Source organism: Panthera pardus, unplaced genomic scaffold (assembly GCF_024362965.1).
Source record: "Panthera pardus isolate Hobbes unplaced genomic scaffold, ASM2436296v1 HiC_scaffold_11, whole genome shotgun sequence".
Classification (NCBI taxonomy): domain Eukaryota; kingdom Metazoa; phylum Chordata; class Mammalia; order Carnivora; family Felidae; genus Panthera; species Panthera pardus.
The window spans coordinates 43,705,288-43,724,969 of NW_026526666.1; the positions used below are offsets into that span (position 1 = coordinate 43,705,288).

Here is a 19,682-nt window from a genome sequence, read left to right on the forward strand (position 1 = left end):
TAATCCTATCTTAATCAAATGATCAATCATCTCTGATATCATGACCTTCCCAGGGTCAAATCTTGAATGAAGAAAAATCAAAATTTCAGGTTATATTTTACACGTAAATGCATCTTTGAAATTTCTTGGGGGGTGGGGAGGAGATCTGTTCTTTCACCTTTTAAAAAGAAAGATATTAGAAATAATAAAGTTTATGTATTCCATATTTAATTATCAACACTATTGTGTGAGCTTCATAAGAAAAGTTAGTAAATAAATCAGATCAACTCAGCCTTCTTTAGCTTAAATTTATGTAAAGTGTTGTTAATATAAAAATGGCCAAAATTATGTGCTTTATAAAAAAGCCCTGGAGATTTGCCAATGTTGTTTCCCTTAAGGGAAATAATGGTTAAAGTCTTGTGAAACAGTTACGCACTTTGCTTTCATAGAGACTTTTCACTTCCATTCTTTTATCGGATATAGTAATTAACTATAATCTTCAATTTTAGTCATTGCAATGGATTGAATGTTTTTGTCTCCTCAAAATTTATATGTTGAAATCCTCGTTCCCAAAGTGATGGTATTAGGAAGTGAGGGCTTTTGGAGGTAATTAAGTCACATAGAGGTGGACTCCTCATGGATGAGATCAATACCCTTTAAAAAGGGGACCCCAGAGAGCTCTCTCACCCTATTTCTGCTATGTGAGAATATAAGAAGTTAAGTCAGGTGCTTTGATGTTAGACTTTCCAGCCTCCAGAACTGTAAGAAATAAATGTTGGCTGCTTAAGCCACCCAGTCTATGGTTTTGTTAAAGTGGCCTGAGCTAAGACAGTCATATTTTACTTTACAATAGTTTCTGATTTACTCTGATGCTAACTTGAAGGCTGTACTGTAAGCTACAGGCCAAAGTTTGTGCATGCAGGGACAGTCTCAAAGCCTCATGGAAAGGCTCAGGTACTTTAAATTACTGATAGATACTTCAAAGAATAGTCTTTTGGGTACAGACTTACAAGTGGGCATAGCTTAGGCAAGTTTCACACCATACCATTAGACTCAGTCAGGATTTCTAGAACTCTTTAGTTTGGAAAAAAACAGCTTCTTGAAAGCAGTTCCTTGATTCAAGATCCCACAGAACAGTTACAGAGAACTGAATGAGCCAGGGAGGGGAACTTAATCACGGTTACTTGTTTGGAATATTGGTTATGTGGTTGTAATGTTCTGTTTCTATGGGTATATGAAGAAGCCCTTTTTAATTCTTAGGCTGTCTTCAATTTAGTGGACTGTGCTTTTGTAAACTGGAAGTTTAAAATGGTGTCTGATTCCCACCTAGTCCCTAGAATTCAGAAACATTTTCTGAATCTCCTTAAATTTTATGGCAGTATTCAAAATGAATCTTTTTCTTTTTGAGTTTATTTATTTATTTTTGAGAGAGAGCACAGTGGGGGAGGGGCAGAGAAAGAGAAGGAGAGAGAGAATCCCAAGCAGGCTTTGTACTGCCAGTGCGAAGCCCAACTCGGGGCTCAAACCCACGAATTATGAGATCATGATCTGAGCAGAAGTCAGGTGCTTAACCGGCTGAGCCACCCAGGTACACCATGATTTTGTATTCTTGTTTATAATTAAGCAAATTAATTATGTAACCAAGGCCATATTTGAGAATAATGCTCCTTTAATCAGGTTTGACAAGCATATTATCAAAAAAACAAGTTGACTATGTATGTTGAGTCAATGTTTACAATGCTGTCCTGGTAAAATTGGAATTGGTAACTGGCTTACAGGGTTCCAGTCTTACAGGTGGTTAGGAAGGGCCCGTTTGGGCAAGCCAGGAACCTTAGTAAATTTTGGAGATGCTGAGGAGAGAAAGTCATTCAAATTCTTAGGTACTACTTGAGAACTCTGGTGCAGAATTGCTTGACTTTGGTTCTAGATCTAGCCTTGAGATCGCAAATTATAGAGGCTTTTAAAAGTCTGAGTGTCCCTATGAAAACTTTCAGACAGAAGTTAATTCTGCAGCTTTGGTAATTGTTCAGCACAGTATGTCTTTGGATTTACAAAGTAAATTCAAGGAGGCCTACATGGTTCATTAACACTGTGGCAGTAATCAGGCCAAACCTAATGAAACCTGCCTTTTTAGAACAAAATAACCTTGGCAGGTTATTTATGATCACAAGGAAGAAACTGTCAAGAAACACTGTGAAAAACTTGGAAATGGGTAAAAGGAATTACTGAGTGTCCATTTAGTGGAGTGGTAGGTTTTATCTAATGGATTCTGAGGGTAGTATCTGAAGTGCTATGTATCTATAATTGTCTTCCTATTGACTAGTCTGTTTTACCATTCTGTAAACTCAAAAAAAGTTAAATTATAGAAAATGGATAGTAATGTAAATGAACTACAGTTGATTTCTGCTCAGTGGAAAAGATGACCCCTTTAGATTTTATTGCCCTATAAGATATTAAACAGTTTTATATCTATTAGCAAATTTTAAGCATTTCTAATTGCCTATATGTTTGTTTTTCAAATTCTCCCTTATGCCAGTTTAAAAAAATTTTTTAATGCTTATTCATTTATTTAGAGAGGGAGAGAGACAGAGTGCAAACAAGGAGGGGCAGAGAGAAGGTAAGAGAGAACCCCAAGCAGGCTCCAGTGCTGTTAGCACAGAGCCCCATGCAGGGCTTGATCTCACTAACTGTGAGATCATGACTTGAGCCAAAATCAAGAGTAGGACGCTTAACCCACTGAGCCTCCCAGGTGCCCCATCCCTTATGACAGTTTTAATACCTCATTAATTCCCTCATTCATTAATGAGTTAAATGAAATTTTTAACATTTTTTAAGTGTTTCCTGTAGGATTTGATTTTTTTTTTTTTAGTGTTTATTTATTTATTTTGAGATAGCATGAGCAGGGGAGAGGCAGAGAGAGAGGGATAGAGAGAATCCCAAGCAGGCTCCATACTTAGCACAGAGCCTGATGTGGGGCTTGATCTCACAACTGTGAGATCATGACCTGAGCCAAAATCAAAAACTGGACACTTATGTAGTATTTAATGTCGTCTCCAAAGACCTTTTGTAGTACTTGATCATGGGTAATACATTAAAATAAGTGGATGTCATTCTAAAAGCCATATAAGTAGCCATTTTTTAAACCCAGAGAAGGCTTGGTATAATCTCCTCTCCCTTTATGCAAATTGATGACTATGGCACATTCCTTATTCATTAAAATTGCCAGAAATATACCAGCTCTGCTACAAAACTATGCCTTTTCCAGAAACCATCAATTCAGAGATATAGGCAACTAACAATCATGTTTATGGTCTATGATTCTTCCTACCCTCCTGGCTGTAATGGCCCTAGCCAGTCAGCTTATATAAGTGGTAGGAAATCTAACATATATAAATATTAGGTCTTGTTCTATTTTAGGATTGAAGAAACAGAGAAAGCTAGGCTACAGAACGAGAAAAAAATGAAATGTGACAGAAGTAGAGTTGAAAGGTAGAAAAATATTATTGCATGGATTTCTAAAGTTATTTGGCTTCTAGACCCTTTCTAAAACTCACTTCATTCCTGCCCTTTTGATCCATGAGGCACTTCAATGTACTTAAAATACATTTGTTCATTTTTTAAAGTAGGTTTCATGCCCAATGTGGGGCTTGAACTCAGGAGCCTGAAATCAAGAATCAAATGCTCTACCAACTGAGCCAGCCAGGTGCCCCTGTTCACTTTTTTCTTAAAGTCGTTTAAGTTCATTTGTGTTACTAGTGACTAAAAAGTCTTAATTGATAGTTATATAATGGCTTAATATTTATAATCAAGGGTACATTAACATTATCATCATATGGCTTTGGAATACATTTATAGGTCTAGAAGCTTTATGTTTAGAATTGGTAGGTAAGTTTTTGGACTTATGTATTATAAATTCAAATCTGCATTTGGAATATATTCTATTTAACTTGTAATTTCTTTGTAATACTCAGGAAGTCTCTAAATCTCCTTACCAATCTCTGTCATTGAAGTACAATTTCATAACTGAGCATGAAAAAAGCAGTCTTTTAAATATTTTTTGTAAAAGATTAGATTTTTATTTTTATAATTAAGTGGCAACAGAAGAATGTGTTTGGTTTCTGCCCTCAGTCCCTGGCTCTGAACTCCTAAAACTCTTTGAATTTGCTGAGTATCTGTTGTTATTCATGACAAACACAAAAGATGGTATCTGAGTTTATGCTAATGAGGTGACTTCAGGTGGGGCCCCTAGATGGGAATTTAGGATGGGGCTGATCACCAGAAAGATTAAGCAATCAGATGATTGTATTACGGATTGAATTGTGTTCCCACAAAATTCAACAGTTGGAAGCCCTAACCTTTCCCCATGTGATTGTATTTGGATGTGGGCTGTGAGACAAGTGATTAAGGTCAAATGAGGTCATAAAGGTAGGGCCCTAATCTAATAAGACTTGTGTCCTTATTTGAAGAGAAAAACACCAGAGCCTTCTCTCTCCTCATGCATGTGCACAGAGGAGGCCGTGTGAGAACACAGTGAGAAGGTGGCACTCGACAAGCCAGGAAGAGATCTCACCAGAAACCAACCCAGATGGCACCTTGATCTTGGACTTGTAGCCTCCAGAACTGTAAGAAACTAAAGTTCTGTTGTGTAAGCCACCCAGCCTGCAACATTTTGTTCTGGCAGCCCTAGCCACTAATACAGGTGGGAACTTTCAGCCCCACCCTTGACCTAAGGGGAGGAGATAAGGGCTAAAGATTTTCCATAAAAACTCTAGAACAAGAGATCTATGAGTTTATAGGTTGGAGAACTGAGGTACTAGGAGGGTGGTGCAACGGGAGAAGGTATGAAAGCTCTGTGTCTCCCCTTATAGCTCGCCCTATACATCTGTCTCTTATACTTGACTGTTCCTCAGTTGTATCCTTTATAATAGTGTTTTTCCTGAGTACTGTGTGCCATTCTAGCAAATTATTGAATCTAAGGGTGGATCATGGGATCCATTTGTATCCAAATTACATTTGTATCCAAATTACAAAGAAGTGTGGATAGCCTAGGGACCCAGGACGTGTGACTGGTGTCTGAAGTGAGTATGGGACTGAGCCCTTAAACCTGTGAAATCTTGACAGTAACTCTTCACAGTTAGTGTAAGAATAGGATTGATTTATAGGATGCCCAATTGGTGCAGAATCAGAAAATCAGAAGTGGTGTTAGAAACTCCAATTAATATAACATATTTTAGCAGCATTTGATGTTTAATATTACAAAGAAATATTAAATTCACAAACTTTCGTTCTTACATGATTTTATAATTTTTGAAATATCTAATAATATAATTTAGTGAAAAATGGGTAGGTAACTTCATGCAGTTCATAATCAAAGCATGACTTTTTTTCATCACAGTAAATAAATCATAAATTCACTTTTATATGAAGTAAATAAACTTCCAGGAAAGAATACAGAGACACTAATAAGCACTGAACAATTTTATTTCTTTTCATAATGCACACACATGAAATAAGATTATGTACAACAGACCAAAGGCTACTCAGATATCAAGAATCATAAAAATATTTTAAGGCAAATTTTATTGATTTATTTTTAAATAAGGCCAAGTGACATGTAGGCTCAGAATTAAACAAGATTCCAATAACTTCTGGTCATTGTATGATGAGAGAATAAGAACATCAAATTTTTGACTATTACTATACAAAACTGAAAACAAATACTTTCCAAATTGTAGCAAAATAAACTCCTCCAGTAGAATACCATGAAGTCTACAAAGTCACCAGTAAGTTATTTGATGGCATCCAAATCCTACAATTCTTTCTCAATGTAAATTTTGGAACATTCTGAATATTTTTATAAGCCTACTTTTCAAAAATGTAACTGGAAAAATATTGAAATCCAAAAAATTTCTGTTACTTTAAGTGGTTAGAATAACAAAACAAATGTACTTTTCTAGGTTAATGTAATTCAAGTACAGTGGTATATGGATAACACATAATTTTAGTGAAACCAAACCTGTTTGAGAAAAAACAAGTCATTTAAACAAAAGCGGAAAGCTAGTATTAGAATCAGTAGTATGGGTTCAGTGTAAGAGCAATTATTTTAAAATTTTACCAGAAATATCATAAAGCCCTTTATCTTAAATAGTAGATTATGTTCTAATTACTCAACAATTAATCATGTTTTATAGCAATCTCTTTAATTTTTATACTTGCCAATGTGTTCGCGGGCTATAATAAGTCTTTGAATCTGTGCTGTACCTTCATAAATCTGCAAGAAAAAAATAGATGTACATGAAATATCTTCAATACGTGAATAATTTACTCAATATTTTCAACAGTAGTATAAGCTTCATTGTAACATCAAATTGAATGAAACCATATAAAGGGTCTGTAGTCTATAGTGATTCCAAAACCCGATTCTGTGAAACCCATGAAAATACATAATTCTCTAAAATAAAGATTAGTTAAATTATAAAAAGTCATTTACCAAAATTTTGGGAGTGTTAAAAAAATTAAAGGATATCAACATTTCAAAAAGTTTGGGAAACCTAAAAGTTAAACGTTGCAAAAATATTTATTCAACTTTTCTGAATTGTTTTTAGCCAGTTGTCCCCTTCAGTCATTTTCCATTTTTACTCTTCTACCTGATTTTCTCTTTTGCTGCCTAAGGAACAGAGTTGCTAAAGAAAAAGATGCTGGGAACATTTGGCTTTAACTGAGACAATCCTAGTAGCCAGCCCTTACTTCTAGTTTAAACCCTAGCAAATTTGTTACAGTTCATCTTCTCAGATGAACTTCTAATAAGTGACTGATAACAGTAATAATTATAGGCTTCAGGAGAGGGACAGTTTCACAAGATAAACCTGTAACTTTGTATAAGGCACAAATTCTGGTCCTCAGTTTTTCATGTCTAAATTCAGAGGCTGCAATGTCTATTTCCTTCTTACTCTAACATTCTAGGATTCTACCTCCAGATTTCAAATGACTGGATTTGCCAAATAACTGGTAGTGGATAGAGGGAAGCAAGGGAAGGGATACTGAGGACGATGGGTTAAAATTACTTAAGCGACATGTGGAGAACATGTGCATTTATATTTTATTTACCAAATTATCCCTATCTCTAAGTTTTTCTAACCACTACATCACTGTCTCTCCATGTTGTTTTCCTCCCAAATATGGTTTTAATCAATTCAATAGTTGTCAAGCAAGATTCAAAATAAAATAATTTATTATTATTTTTTTATTTGAGAGAGACAGAGAGAGAGAGCACACGAGCCAGGGAGAGGGTCAGAGGGAGAGAGAAAGAATCTCAAGCAGGCTCACGCTGAGCATGGTTCTGATCCCACGACCCTGGGATCTTGACCTGAGCTGAAATCAAGAATTGAACATTCAATCAACTGAGTGAGCCACCCAAACACCTCTAAAATAATTTTTTTTAATTATATGCATATTTCTGGGAGAGCAAAGAGTAGACTACGATTAGCTAGGATGTTAAGAATCAAAGATGCCTGACCCAGACATAAATGTACTTGTCTGTACCATTCACTTTGTTACTTTGTTCTCTCTTAAGGCATATACCTAAAAGTAACATTCTTCTGTGTTAATTAGTTTTAAAAACTTCAGCTTACAGCCATGTATGATAGTTTATTTTATTAATGGCACAAAATCCTAAATTAGAAATCTGCTCTGTCATCTATGAATATTATTTTACCTAAAAACAACAAATCATTTTTGACCTTACCTGATAGATCTTGGCATCCCTCATTAGTTTTTCTACAGGATATTCTGTATTAAATCCATTGCCCCCAAAAATCTGCACAGCATCAGTAGCTAACTGATTTGCAACATCTCCAGCAAATGCCTTTGCTATAGAGGCATAGTAAGTATTTCGGCGACCAGAATCAACCTCCCAAGCTGCTCTCTGGTAACTCAATCTTGCTAGTTCAACTTTCATTGCCATTTCAGCCAGCAAAAATGATATTCCTTGGTGCTAGAATTAAACAGAAAAAAAGTTTAAGGGTATCTGTTAACTAAAAAATCTTTTTTTTAATGTTAATATATTTCTGAGAGAGAGCTTGAGCACTCAAGAGGGTGAGGGGCAGGCGGGGGGGGGGGGGGGGGTGGGGGGGGGGGAGGGCGGGTAGTGGGGAAAGGATCCGAAGCAGGCTTTTCATGGATAGCAGCAAGCCCCATGCAGGGCTTACATTCCAGAAAGGTGAGATCATGACCTGAGCAGAAGTTGGATGCTCCACCTACTGAGACACCCGGGCACCCCACTAAAAAAACTTTTTAAACATTCTTCTCCTGGAACTTTTTTTTTTGTTTTAACTTTAAAACTAATATTAGACTTAAAAAATTACACTCTGCCTCCTCTAATGGTAACATATTACCTAACCATAATGTAATGATCAACCATTAATATTACTAGGATATTAACTAGGATATTAACCATTAATATTACTAGGGTATTATCAACTAAACTCTAAACTTTGTTCAAATTTGGCCAAGTTTTCCACCAATGTCCTTTTTTTTTTTTTTTTTTTTTTTTTTTTTTGTTCAAGGATCCCATCCAAGATTTCAACTGTTATTTCTTCTTAGTCTCCCCAAGCTGTTAGGATTCTTTAATTTTTCCTTGTCTTTCATGACCTTGGCACTGCTAAAGAACACTGAGTGGTTGTTTTTTTGTAGAATGTCCCTCAACTTGGGTTTGTTTGATGTTTTCTCAGAGCTGGAATGAAGTTATGCATTTTTGCAAAATACCACGAAAATTATATGTATCCTTTTGGGTATCTGCTGGGACTTTTTTTTTTTTTTTAATGTATCTATGTATGTATTTTTAAGTAAACTCTATACCCAACATGGGACTTGAACTCACAACCCTGAGATCAAGAGTCACATGCTCTACCGATTGAGCCAGCCACGTGCCCCTGCTGGGACTTTTCAAAGAACATTATTATAGATACAGTGAAAAATAATGTGGCAGTGTATCAGATGCTGACAGAGGAAAGTAAGTGCCATGACAAAGACAAATAAAAGATGCTTCTTATTCTCCCTCTAGTAGAGGTTCATAATCAAAGAGGAGACCTAAGACAAGTACCTTCAATAAGACAGTAAGTGTCCTATGAGTTGTATGGCCACAATGGTATAGGATAGAAATACATCACCATGTATTGATTGGTAAAAATTTCAAACATACTGTATGGTTGAAGCTTTTGAAAAATAAATTCATAGAAACAAAGAATATACAGCAAGGTGGTCACTGTAATTATCTCTGGACAATGGGATCATGGAGCAATTTTATTACTCAATTTTACACACACTGTATAACATAAATTATTCCACACTGAACATGGAATAGAACATATGCTTTAAAATAATACACATTAAAAGAAGGCTTATAGGCATTCAGAAACAAAAATACTAAAATGATTAAGAAGACGCTTTCTGTAGTAGGCAACATCAAAATGGGTTTTGAAGACCAAGAGGTTATAAAAACCATACAACTTATAGACTGTGTACAGACTAATATGAACCAAAGGTCACAACATACAAAAAACTAAGCTGTTCAATTTCTTATATTTACTGTATTAAAACACACACACACACACACTACTTTAGAATGTGACAAGCTGCTTGAGATTAGCATGGTAATTGAGTCTTAAGAGGAGACAATTATTAATGTAAATAATTCATATGTGGAACAAGGAGAGTAATATCCTCCCTTACCTGCCTGATTGTGCCCATTCTTCTAAGCCAATGATTCTTTCAAGTTGTTTTGTTTTTAGTTTTTACTGTTTTTTGAATAGGTAATCCATCCACCAGTTTGAATTTTAACCTTTCTTCCTTCTATCATCCTGTCCTCCCCAACCCCATTTAATTCCCCTTCCTAGAGGTAAACAGATGAACTGTTTTCATCTTCTCAGAGATATTATATACACAGAGAAGCATATACATCCATAGTCTCTCCCGTTTTTACACATATACTTGCCTGCTATGTTGATGGTTCTTCATTTTGCTTTTTTAAAATTTTTTATTTTTTAATTATTTTTTATTAAAAAAAATTTTTTTTAATGTTTATTTGTGAGAGAGAGACAGACAGATAGAGACAGAGTGTGAGTGGGGGGAGGGACAGACAGAGAGGGAGACACAGGATCTGAAGCAGGGTCCAGGCTCTGAGCTGTCAGCACAGAGCCCAACTCAGAACTCGAACTCATGAACCGTGAGATTATGACCTGAGCCAAAGTCAGACCTTATTCGACTGAGCCACCCAGACGCCCCTTGCTTTTCTTATCAATAAATCTGAATGCTTTCTATATTAATACATAAAGAGCTTCTTTATCCTTTTTTATAGCTTCAAAGTATTCCACTGTATGGATGATCAACATCTTGGTTGTTTCTATATTTGGCTGTTTCTACAAAATGCTGAAATGAATAAGCTATAGGTATGTTATACTGTCCATATGGAGTATATCTGAAAGATACCTATCTTATGAAATAGAGTTGTAGGATAACCACTGTACTGTGGGCCCAAAATTAGGTAATTTTGATATATATTGCAAAAATATGGTTCATAAAAGTTACACCAAATTATATTTCCACTGGCCATATATAGAAACACTTATTTCACCACAGCCTTGGCAACCTGGCGTAAGAAGCACATTCTTCTCTTGTGAGATTCTGATGAAAAAATCCCAATGAGTCTCATTCAGTTTCTTTTCAGCCTATGCTTTGAGAAACCGTTCTAAATACAACTCAGAATCCCTGTAATGTGTCTGGCCCACCCACAACAGTCTCTCCTCTTGGTTTCTCTAACCCTGTCCATAGCTTTCATTTAGAGATTTAATCTTATATTGCTCTGTATTATTTCTTAATACTTGTTTTAAGATATGTATCATATCTCCAATCTCCAAAGTCTCTGAGCACAGAGACTATGTCAAACTTCTTTTCTTTCACAGAAATAGCACATGTAGTGTGCAAAAGAACACACTCTTTAAGTGACTACTTGGGTTCAAATCTTGTTTCCATTATATATGAGGTTGGATGTAATGTTTATACATGTGGTAAATGGGACTAAAAGTCCCCACTCCACAGTACTGTGAAGATTAGATGAGTTAATACATGTAAAACCCTTAGAATAGTGCTTGGAACAGAGAAAGCATCCAGTTATTAGTATTTTAATATAGTAGGTGTTCAATTACTATTTGTTGAATGCATGAAATAGAAGTTCATAGTGGAAATATATCCTAAGTACTAGCAGTATAAGGGTTACCAAAACAAATCCATAGCCTGTGTGGAGCTCACATTCAAGTGAGTTAGGAGAAATAATAAACAAACACATACATGATATAATGTCGAGTGGTGTTAAGAACTATGAAAAAAAACCCAAACAAGTGGGATTAGTATATAGAACGTTGGAGATACTATTTTTCATTGAGTGACTAGGGTAGATTCTCTAGTGAAATGAGTGAGGAAGTAGATTTGGGGGGGGGGGGGGGAAGAGTAAAATTAAATACAAGCAAAAGGCCAGTGTGGTTGATAGAAGCCCATTGTAAGGACTCTGGATTTTAATTTCAGTGTGATTTGAACTCAGATTTTTATCTGAGTGTGAAAATTACCTCTAAAGGTGCCTGGGTGGCTCATTGGGTTAAGCTCAGGTCACGATCTCGTGGGTTTGAGCCACACGGTGGGCTCTGTGCTGACAGCTGGGAACCTGGAGCCTGCTTCAGATTCTGTGTCTCCCTCTCTCTCGGCCCCTCCCCCACTCACACTCTGTCTCTCTCTCAGAAATAAATTTAAAAAAAAAAAATTAAAATTAAAAAATAAAAATTACCTCTACAAGCAGCTTTCCAAAAGTTTTCCTCTCCAAGGCATACTTGGTAGCTTCATCCAAAGCCCTTTGTGCTAGTCCCACAGCACCAGCTGCTACCTGTTGGTTTAATATTTTACGAAGCAAAAATTCACGTTGTCTTTACAACACAGTACAACGGCCATTTGCGTAAATTCTAAGTGAAGGATTATACAAAGAGAAAATGACTATACATTCAGGCCACAAAAGAAGGGATGGGGGAGAACAAGCATTTAAATTTATATTGTATAAATTAAAGGCATTAGTGAGGCACAAGACCATACCCTAGAGACAAGTCATTTCTTCTGTTTAACAAGGGAAAGCTTCTTAGGGGAAATATTCCTACTGAGTAAGGGAAAAGGAAATGAGCACCTATTAGCAGGAATGATTAAGTATGGACTGCCTGTCTGTAAATCTAGCAGTGACTACAATAATCTTGTATTTGCTAAAATAACAGGTGGCAAGACAGTTGAAGAATTCTAAAAAATAAAGAAAAATGACAGTATCTCTCCATCCTTAATAAAAGAAGTAGATATTTAAAAAGAAATACACACCAGATATGCCATGTATAAATAAAACTACTGAATGTAATGAATAAAAGAAGATCCTAAAAAAAAAAAAAAAGATCCTATAAAGATTATCAGGTCATTGATATTACTTACTGGTGGTCTGGTTTTATCAAAAGCTCCCATTGCAATTTTAAAACCAGCTCCCTCACCAATTAAAACATTTTCTTTAGGCACTTTCACATCTTCAAAGACAATTCCTCTTGTATCTGAACATCGCTGACCCATATTTAATTCCTAATGAGGAAAATAATGTATGTTAAGGAACACTTTTTGAGCTAGCATGAATTTTTGCTTTAACCTGTTTTAGGATTTTCTGCAATTATCTAAAACGGGTTGACAAACAATGGTTTACGCCTGTTTTGTAAAGAAAGCTTTATTGGAAGAGTCAATACCTATTTGTTTACATATAATCTATGGCTACTTTCTTGATACAGCAGAATTGAGTAGCTAGGACACAGACCTTGTGGCTCTCAAAGTCTAAAATATTTATAATCTGGATCTTTTTTTACTTTTATTTTTTGAGAGAGAGAGAGCATGAATGGGGAGGGGCAGAGACAGAGGGAGACACAGAATCTGAAGCAGGATCCAGGCTCTGAGCTGTCAGTACAGATGAACTGTGAGATCATGACCTGAGCCGAAATTGGACGCTTAGCTGACTGAGCCACCCAGGCGCTTCTATAATATGGATCTTTATAAAAAGTTTGTCAACCCCTAGTCTAAAACAGTTGTTCCCCAAACTTTGAAACCAACAATACTCTAAAGGTCTACATGTACATATTACCTTACAAAGACAAGTTTTATCATGTTTGAAGGCTATCTTTTTTACCATGAATGTCAGCAAAAGCATTTAGCAAACATAATCTGATTTGGGATGTTTAACTTCAGCTTAATAGAGCTAGCAAGCAAAGTAATGTACCAACTTGTTCTTAAAATTAGGTTTACTGAAGTAGAATTTACATACCGGAAAATTCACCCTCTTTAAAATTTCTAACAATTTTGACAAATGCATTATGTGGAACCACTACCACAGTCAAGACAGACTATTTCAGCACCCCCAAAAATTCCCTTGTGCTCCTTTTTAGTCAATACCCTTACTTTAACCCAATCTGAAGCAACCAGTGATCTGATTTCTGTCCATATAAGTTTTCCTTTTCCAGAATATCATATAAGTAGAATAATAATGAGTAATAAGTGCCTTCTAGGCCTGACTTTTCACTTAGCAGAGTGCTTATGAGATCCATCCATATTGCTTCTGCTCAGTAATTTATTTCTTTTACTGCTGAGTAGTATTCCACTATATGGATGGATCACATATCCATTATCTGTTCACCAGATGGACATTCCCCTTCTATTCCAGTTTTTAGCAATTATATAAAGTTGCTACAAACATTTGTGTATAGGCCTTTGTTTTCATTTCTCTTGGATAAATACCTAAGAGTGCTGGGTATGTGGTAAATGAATATTTAACTTTATAAGAAACTACCCAAGTAGCTATATTCCCTCAATTTTTTACTTCAAAAAATTTCAAACCAACAGAAGGCCTATGGGAGTAGTATAACAAATACCTATGTACCCTTTATCTCACCCATTATTAACATTTTGTCACATTTGCTTTGTTTCTGTGTTTTGTGTGTGTAACTATTGGCATTATTTGCTGAATAGCTGAGAGGGAGTTGCAGATATTGTGACTCTTCTCCTTAAGGAAAAAACATTTTAATCTAATTTTTAATAAGCAGTAATAGAAGCAGGGGAAATGGGAATACATAGCTGTAAATGAGCTCTTTTGCTTTCTTGTTTTAATATTAATCATCCGCTTCTAGGCTTGAAGAAATATTAACAATAATATACAGTTTTACCAAGAAAGAAACCAACATCTTTTTTTTTTTTTGTCTTTATAAGTCAATAAACTCTAGTGCCTTGGACCCTTACTTAATATAATGAGAAAACACTGTTTATGAAAACAGTTTACTCTATCCTGTTTCCCAGACTCACCCCAAACACTAGAGCATTTAAAACCAAAATGCTTGCTGGACTCATCTCAAGCCAGATAATTTCTAAAACAAAAAAAAATTTTAAATATCAAATTTCACAAATTTGTAAAATGCCCATATATTTCAAAAAAAAGATTTAAGGAGTTTAAGTTTATACAATATAATTATCTATCTCTCTCATTAGAAAGTAAGCTCCCCAAGGGCAGGGATTTTTGTCTGTTTTGATCCATACAGTATCCCCAACACCATAATAGTGCTAAGTATTAACTCAATAATAAGTATTTATTGAATTAGAGATTTTTTTTTTAAGTGAGAAAACTGAGAAAAAATTAATGAGACTAGAAACAACATAATACAATGGAAAGTGAGTTTACTACTGAAAAAAGTATAAGCTATTTGGTCCTTCACACTTTCTAGAGATAGCCATAAATTTGGCCCTAAGTGGTGGGGTGCCTGGGTGGCTCAGTTGGTTAAGCGCCCGACTTTGGCTCATGTCATGATCTCATGGTCCGTGAGTTTGAGCCCCGCGTCGGGCTCTGACAGCTCAGAGCCTGGAGCCTGTTTCAGATTCTGTGTCTCCCTCTCTCTCTGACCCTCCCCCGTTCATGCTCTGTCTCTGTCTCAAAAATAAACATTAAAAAAAAAAACTGGCCCTAAGTTTTCTAGCAACCATCCCTAAAAAAGAAACATGAATAAAACATAAATAGCACCTGGGTGGCTCAGTGGGTTAAGTGTCCGACTTTGGCTCAGGTCATGATCTCGCCATTCATGAGTTCGATCCGTATGTCAGGCTGTGCTGATAGCTCAGAGCGTAAAGCCTGCTTTAGATTCTGTGTCTCCTTCTCTTTCTGCCCCTTGCCTGCTCATTCTCTCTCTCTCTCAAAAATAAATAAACATTAAAAAAAAAATTTGCTTGGAAGAAGCACATCCATTCTTATACTTTGTTATATACAACAATCTCATTATAGTTTTATTTATAAAGTGCAGTCTATAATATCTACTCTTAAAATAGAGAAAAATAGTGTCAGCAACCACATTGGGCAAGTTCCTAGGACACCTCAGTAGTGATCTCAACTCCACCTCTGAGTGTGTTACACTAAGTAAATAATTTACTTGGATCTCCGTTTCAGTATTCAGTAAACAGACTGAAATATCGTGTACATCTTCCACCTTTAATATTCTACGACCTAAAAGAAAAGTTACCTCTCTTGTATATTCTACCATGTTTCCATTTTTTTTTTCCCCAAATGTTTCCATTTTCAAGAGGCGTGGGTACAACAGAAAGATTCTGATGGCTTTTAATAAAACGTGTATTATATGAATACACATGACTGGTTCAGAAGTTTGCATAAGTTGGTCAATTCAGATTAGCCTTTCCAGTTCAGGTTACGCCACCCTTAGTCTAATATCTCACTGGGTAATATGTGCCATTCCCCATGAAGAAAATATATTCATGTAACCTTTAGGAACTCTTAATAAACCTCCATAATTTCTCCTTTGCCTTCAATATAGACATTATTTGGTCATTAATAGGTTTTCTTTTTTACAAATTCATTTTGCAAAGAAGAGTTTTACAATTGTAAAATTGAGTCTTCTCTTCCTGTTCTCAGAGTTAAATCTTAATCATATTTACTTACCTCTCACTAGGACTACTTTAATGACTTCATTTCTTTCTTACTTTGATTTGTTAAATTTTAAACTCTTTTCTTTAGTCTACTTTATTTATTTATTTATTTTTTTCAACGTTTTTTATTCTTGGGACAGACAGAGAGAGAGAGAGCATGAACGGGGGAGGGGCAGAGAGAGAGGGAGACACAGAATCGGAAACAGGCTCCAGGCTCCGAGCCATCAGCCCAGAGCCCGACGCGGGGCTCGAACTCACGGACCGCGAGATCGTGACCTGGCTGAAGTCGGACGCTTAACCGACTGCGCCACCCAGGCGCCCCTCTTTAGTCTACTTTAAATGCTACTGCTAAATTATCTCCACACACTCAAATTATAATCATTTTCAAATACATTAAATTACCTTTTCTTATTTAAATAAAATTTTTCTTGCCTTCCCACATTCAAGGCTCTTTACCATTTCCACACTTTCCTCAAGGCACAGATTTTTCTCTTATGACCGTAGGTATTGTTTTAATCAAAAAGGGGCATAATCCCAGTTATCCTAACCTAAAAGGCTGCTGTGAGGAAGGAAAAGAGTGGGAACGTCTTTGGAAATGTCTAAAACTCTATTATTGGGCAGGCCATATAAATGACAGTTTAATTTCTCCTTCAGTAACCCTCACAGCTGTTGTTAGCATTCTCTATAGACTGGCACCATGAATGGCCACTTTTTCAAATAATGAATCAAAAGGATTATCCTCAACTTAAAATCTTCAGCAATATATAGACTATTTCACCTGATAACACCAAAATACAGTTTTATTTTTAGGGATGGGTTAAATAGGTGATGGGGATTAAGGAGTGCACTTGTTTTAATTTTTTTTTTAACGTTTATTTATTTTTGAGACAGAGAGAGACAGAGCATGAACGGGGGAGGGTCAGAGAGAGGGAGACACAGACTCTGAAACAGGCTCCAGGCTCTGAGCTGTCAGCACAGAGCCCGACGCGGGGCTCGAACTCACGGACCGCGAGATCATGACCTAAGCCGAAGTCGGCCGCTTAACCGACTGAGCCACCTAGGCGCCCCTGAGGAGTGCACTTGTGATGAACACAGAGTGATGTATGGAAGTGCTGAATCACTAGATTGTACACCTGAAACTAATATAACACCGTATGTTAACTGGAATTAAAATAAAAACTTAAACAAAAACCAGCTTTATTTTTTTGCAATTTACTACAAAAAAAATGGTTTCAATAAAGGAAACTGAAATAGTAATTTTGAAATGTATACCTAAAATAGTATTTGAAACCTTAATCACTGATAAATATACACTTTACCTTTCTTCCAATCTGCACTCCTGGGGTATCTGCTTCCACAATAAATCCAGTAAAGGCTTTACCAGCAGGAGTCTTAGGATCCGGATCAGAACGAGCCAATAAGAAATACCTAATATATATACATGATATAAATACAATGATAATGACATCAACAGATAACACACACTGATGGCTGTCTCATTTAATTCCCCCCAAAACCCCAATTATTATTCCCTTGTTTTACAGATGATGAAATAAAGAATCAGAGAGGTGTAGGGGAACCTGGGTGGCTCAGTCGGTTGAGTGTCTGACTTGGCTCCCATCATGATCTGTTTGTTGAATTCGAGCCCCACATCAGACTCACCGCTGTCAGCACAAGAGCCCACTTTCGATCCTCTGTCTCTCAGCTCCCACTCGTGTACTCCCTCTCTCAAAAATAAATAAAAACATTAAAAAAAAATTTAGAAGCTTGCTCGAGTCAGATATTCATGGTGTGACAGAGCTAGTATTTTAACCCAGGTCTACTTTTTTGTTTTTTTAACGTTTATTTTTGAGAGACAGAGATAGAGCATGAGAGGGGGAGGGGCGAAGAGAGAGGGAGACACAGAATCGGAAGCAGGCTCTAGGCTCCCAGCTGTCAGCACAGAGCCTGACACTGAGCTCGAACTTACAAACTGCGAGACCATGACCTGAGCCTAAGTCAGACGCTTAACTGACTGAGCCACCCAAGTGCCCCAACCCAGGTCTACTTAAATAATATGGTATTTAACTTTATTTAGAAGTGTGAGTTATAAGTAAAAATTCCTTGTATTCCTTTTAGATTATGTAATATAAAAAATAAGTATGTGCAGTGATGGAAATGGTACTTTTTCTTTCCCAAAACTAGTTTCATTATTTAAAGGACAAGCTATCTGGAAAAGAACAATAAATAGGGCTGCCTGTGAAAGGAATAATATGAGATGATGACCCCTACATTTTACCTACTATCCTCTTTTTGCAGCAGAATCAGTGTTTTTATTATACTGAGTTGTTATGAATATTTGCTAGGTTTTCCCTCCAGAAGAATTTTTCCCAGGAAGATTTTAAAATGGAACATGAAGTATGAAAACTAAAACATCCAAATATCCATGTAACCCATGTTCTAAAAAGCCTGATATAGGAGAATTTTAAAAGAATTCCTTAAATACCAAATTTATTTTCTATGCTTAACATTAATAAATTATTCACTCTACAATTTCACTTAATAAAAAAGAGTAAAACTGTTTTCTAGTTTCACATATTACCTAATTTGTTTTACTACGAGTTGTACTTAATGAGTTCTTAAAATTATGAAAACTTTAAAAAATTTTTTAAAATGTTTTATTTTTGAGAGAGGCAGAGCGTGAGTTGGAGAGGGGCAGAGAGGGAGACACAGAATCTGAAGCAAGCCCCAGCCTCAGAGCTGTCAGCGCACAGTCTGATGTGGAGCTCGAACCCACGAACCGCGAGATCATGACCTGAGCCTAAGTCAGATGCTTAACCAACTGAGCCACCCAGGAGCCTCAAAATTATGAAAACTTCTAATTGCACTGTTAAATTTCTCTCAATTTGTTAAATTTGAATGGTTTCTTCACTTTTTTATTACTTTTGGATGTTATGAGGACTTTAAAATAATGATCTAGCATTCCTTAGTACTGGACAGTCATAGAGGGGTTATGTTTAAATTAAATAACTTCCCAGTAGGCTCATTTCCAGGAAAAATGTTTACTTGCCAGAAAACTGCACTGCAGAGCACACACACACATGTGCACACATATATTCTTAATGTTTATGTATTTACTTTGAGAGAGTGCAAGAGTGCACAAATGAATGGGGGAGGGGCAGAGAGAGAGGGAGAAAGAGAATCCCAAGCAGGCTCTGTGCTGTCAGCCCAGAGCCCAATGCAGGGCTTGATCTCATGAACTGTGAGGTCATGACCTGAGCTGAAATCAAGTCAGACACTTAACCAACTGAGCCATTCAGGAGCCCCCAACACACATATATATTGAATAAGAATTTTTGCAGACAAGGAAAGATAGCCCTTTTGGTTCATTATTCCAATCACCACAGAGTCATTATTCTAGGGAAGTCTCTGTCTACATTCTTGCATATTTGTAGTGATGGGTAAATACATTATTTTCCATGACAACCTAACACACATTAGATGGCAATGTTGTTGGAAAGCTTGTCTTTATGTTGAGCTATAGTCTTCATTTTTCTAACCTTTACCCATTAATTCTAAACAGGCTTCTTAAAGCAAATGCACAAACCTGCTCTTCTTTCTGTGTGACATTATTTCAAAACTTTCAAAAATTTTCTAAATAATCAAATTTAATTCCTTTACTCTTCACAGCA

General features: G+C 36.2%; 1 protein-coding gene across 1 annotated transcript in view; it reads right to left on the minus strand.

The window, feature by feature from the left end:
* Positions 1-5,442: 5,442 nt before the first annotated feature.
* ACADM (acyl-CoA dehydrogenase medium chain) overlaps positions 5,443-19,682 on the minus strand; it is a 33,088-nt gene continuing 18,848 nt past the window's right edge. The window contains exons 8-12 of the mRNA XM_019448855.2: positions 17,331-17,439; positions 12,490-12,630; positions 11,813-11,908; positions 7,724-7,972; positions 5,443-6,250 (exon numbers count right to left, since the gene is read on the minus strand). Of these exons, the coding sequence (XP_019304400.1) occupies positions 6,179-6,250; positions 7,724-7,972; positions 11,813-11,908; positions 12,490-12,630; positions 17,331-17,439 (667 nt within the window). The 3' untranslated portion in view covers positions 5,443-6,178. The remainder of the gene's footprint in view (positions 6,251-7,723; positions 7,973-11,812; positions 11,909-12,489; positions 12,631-17,330; positions 17,440-19,682) is intronic.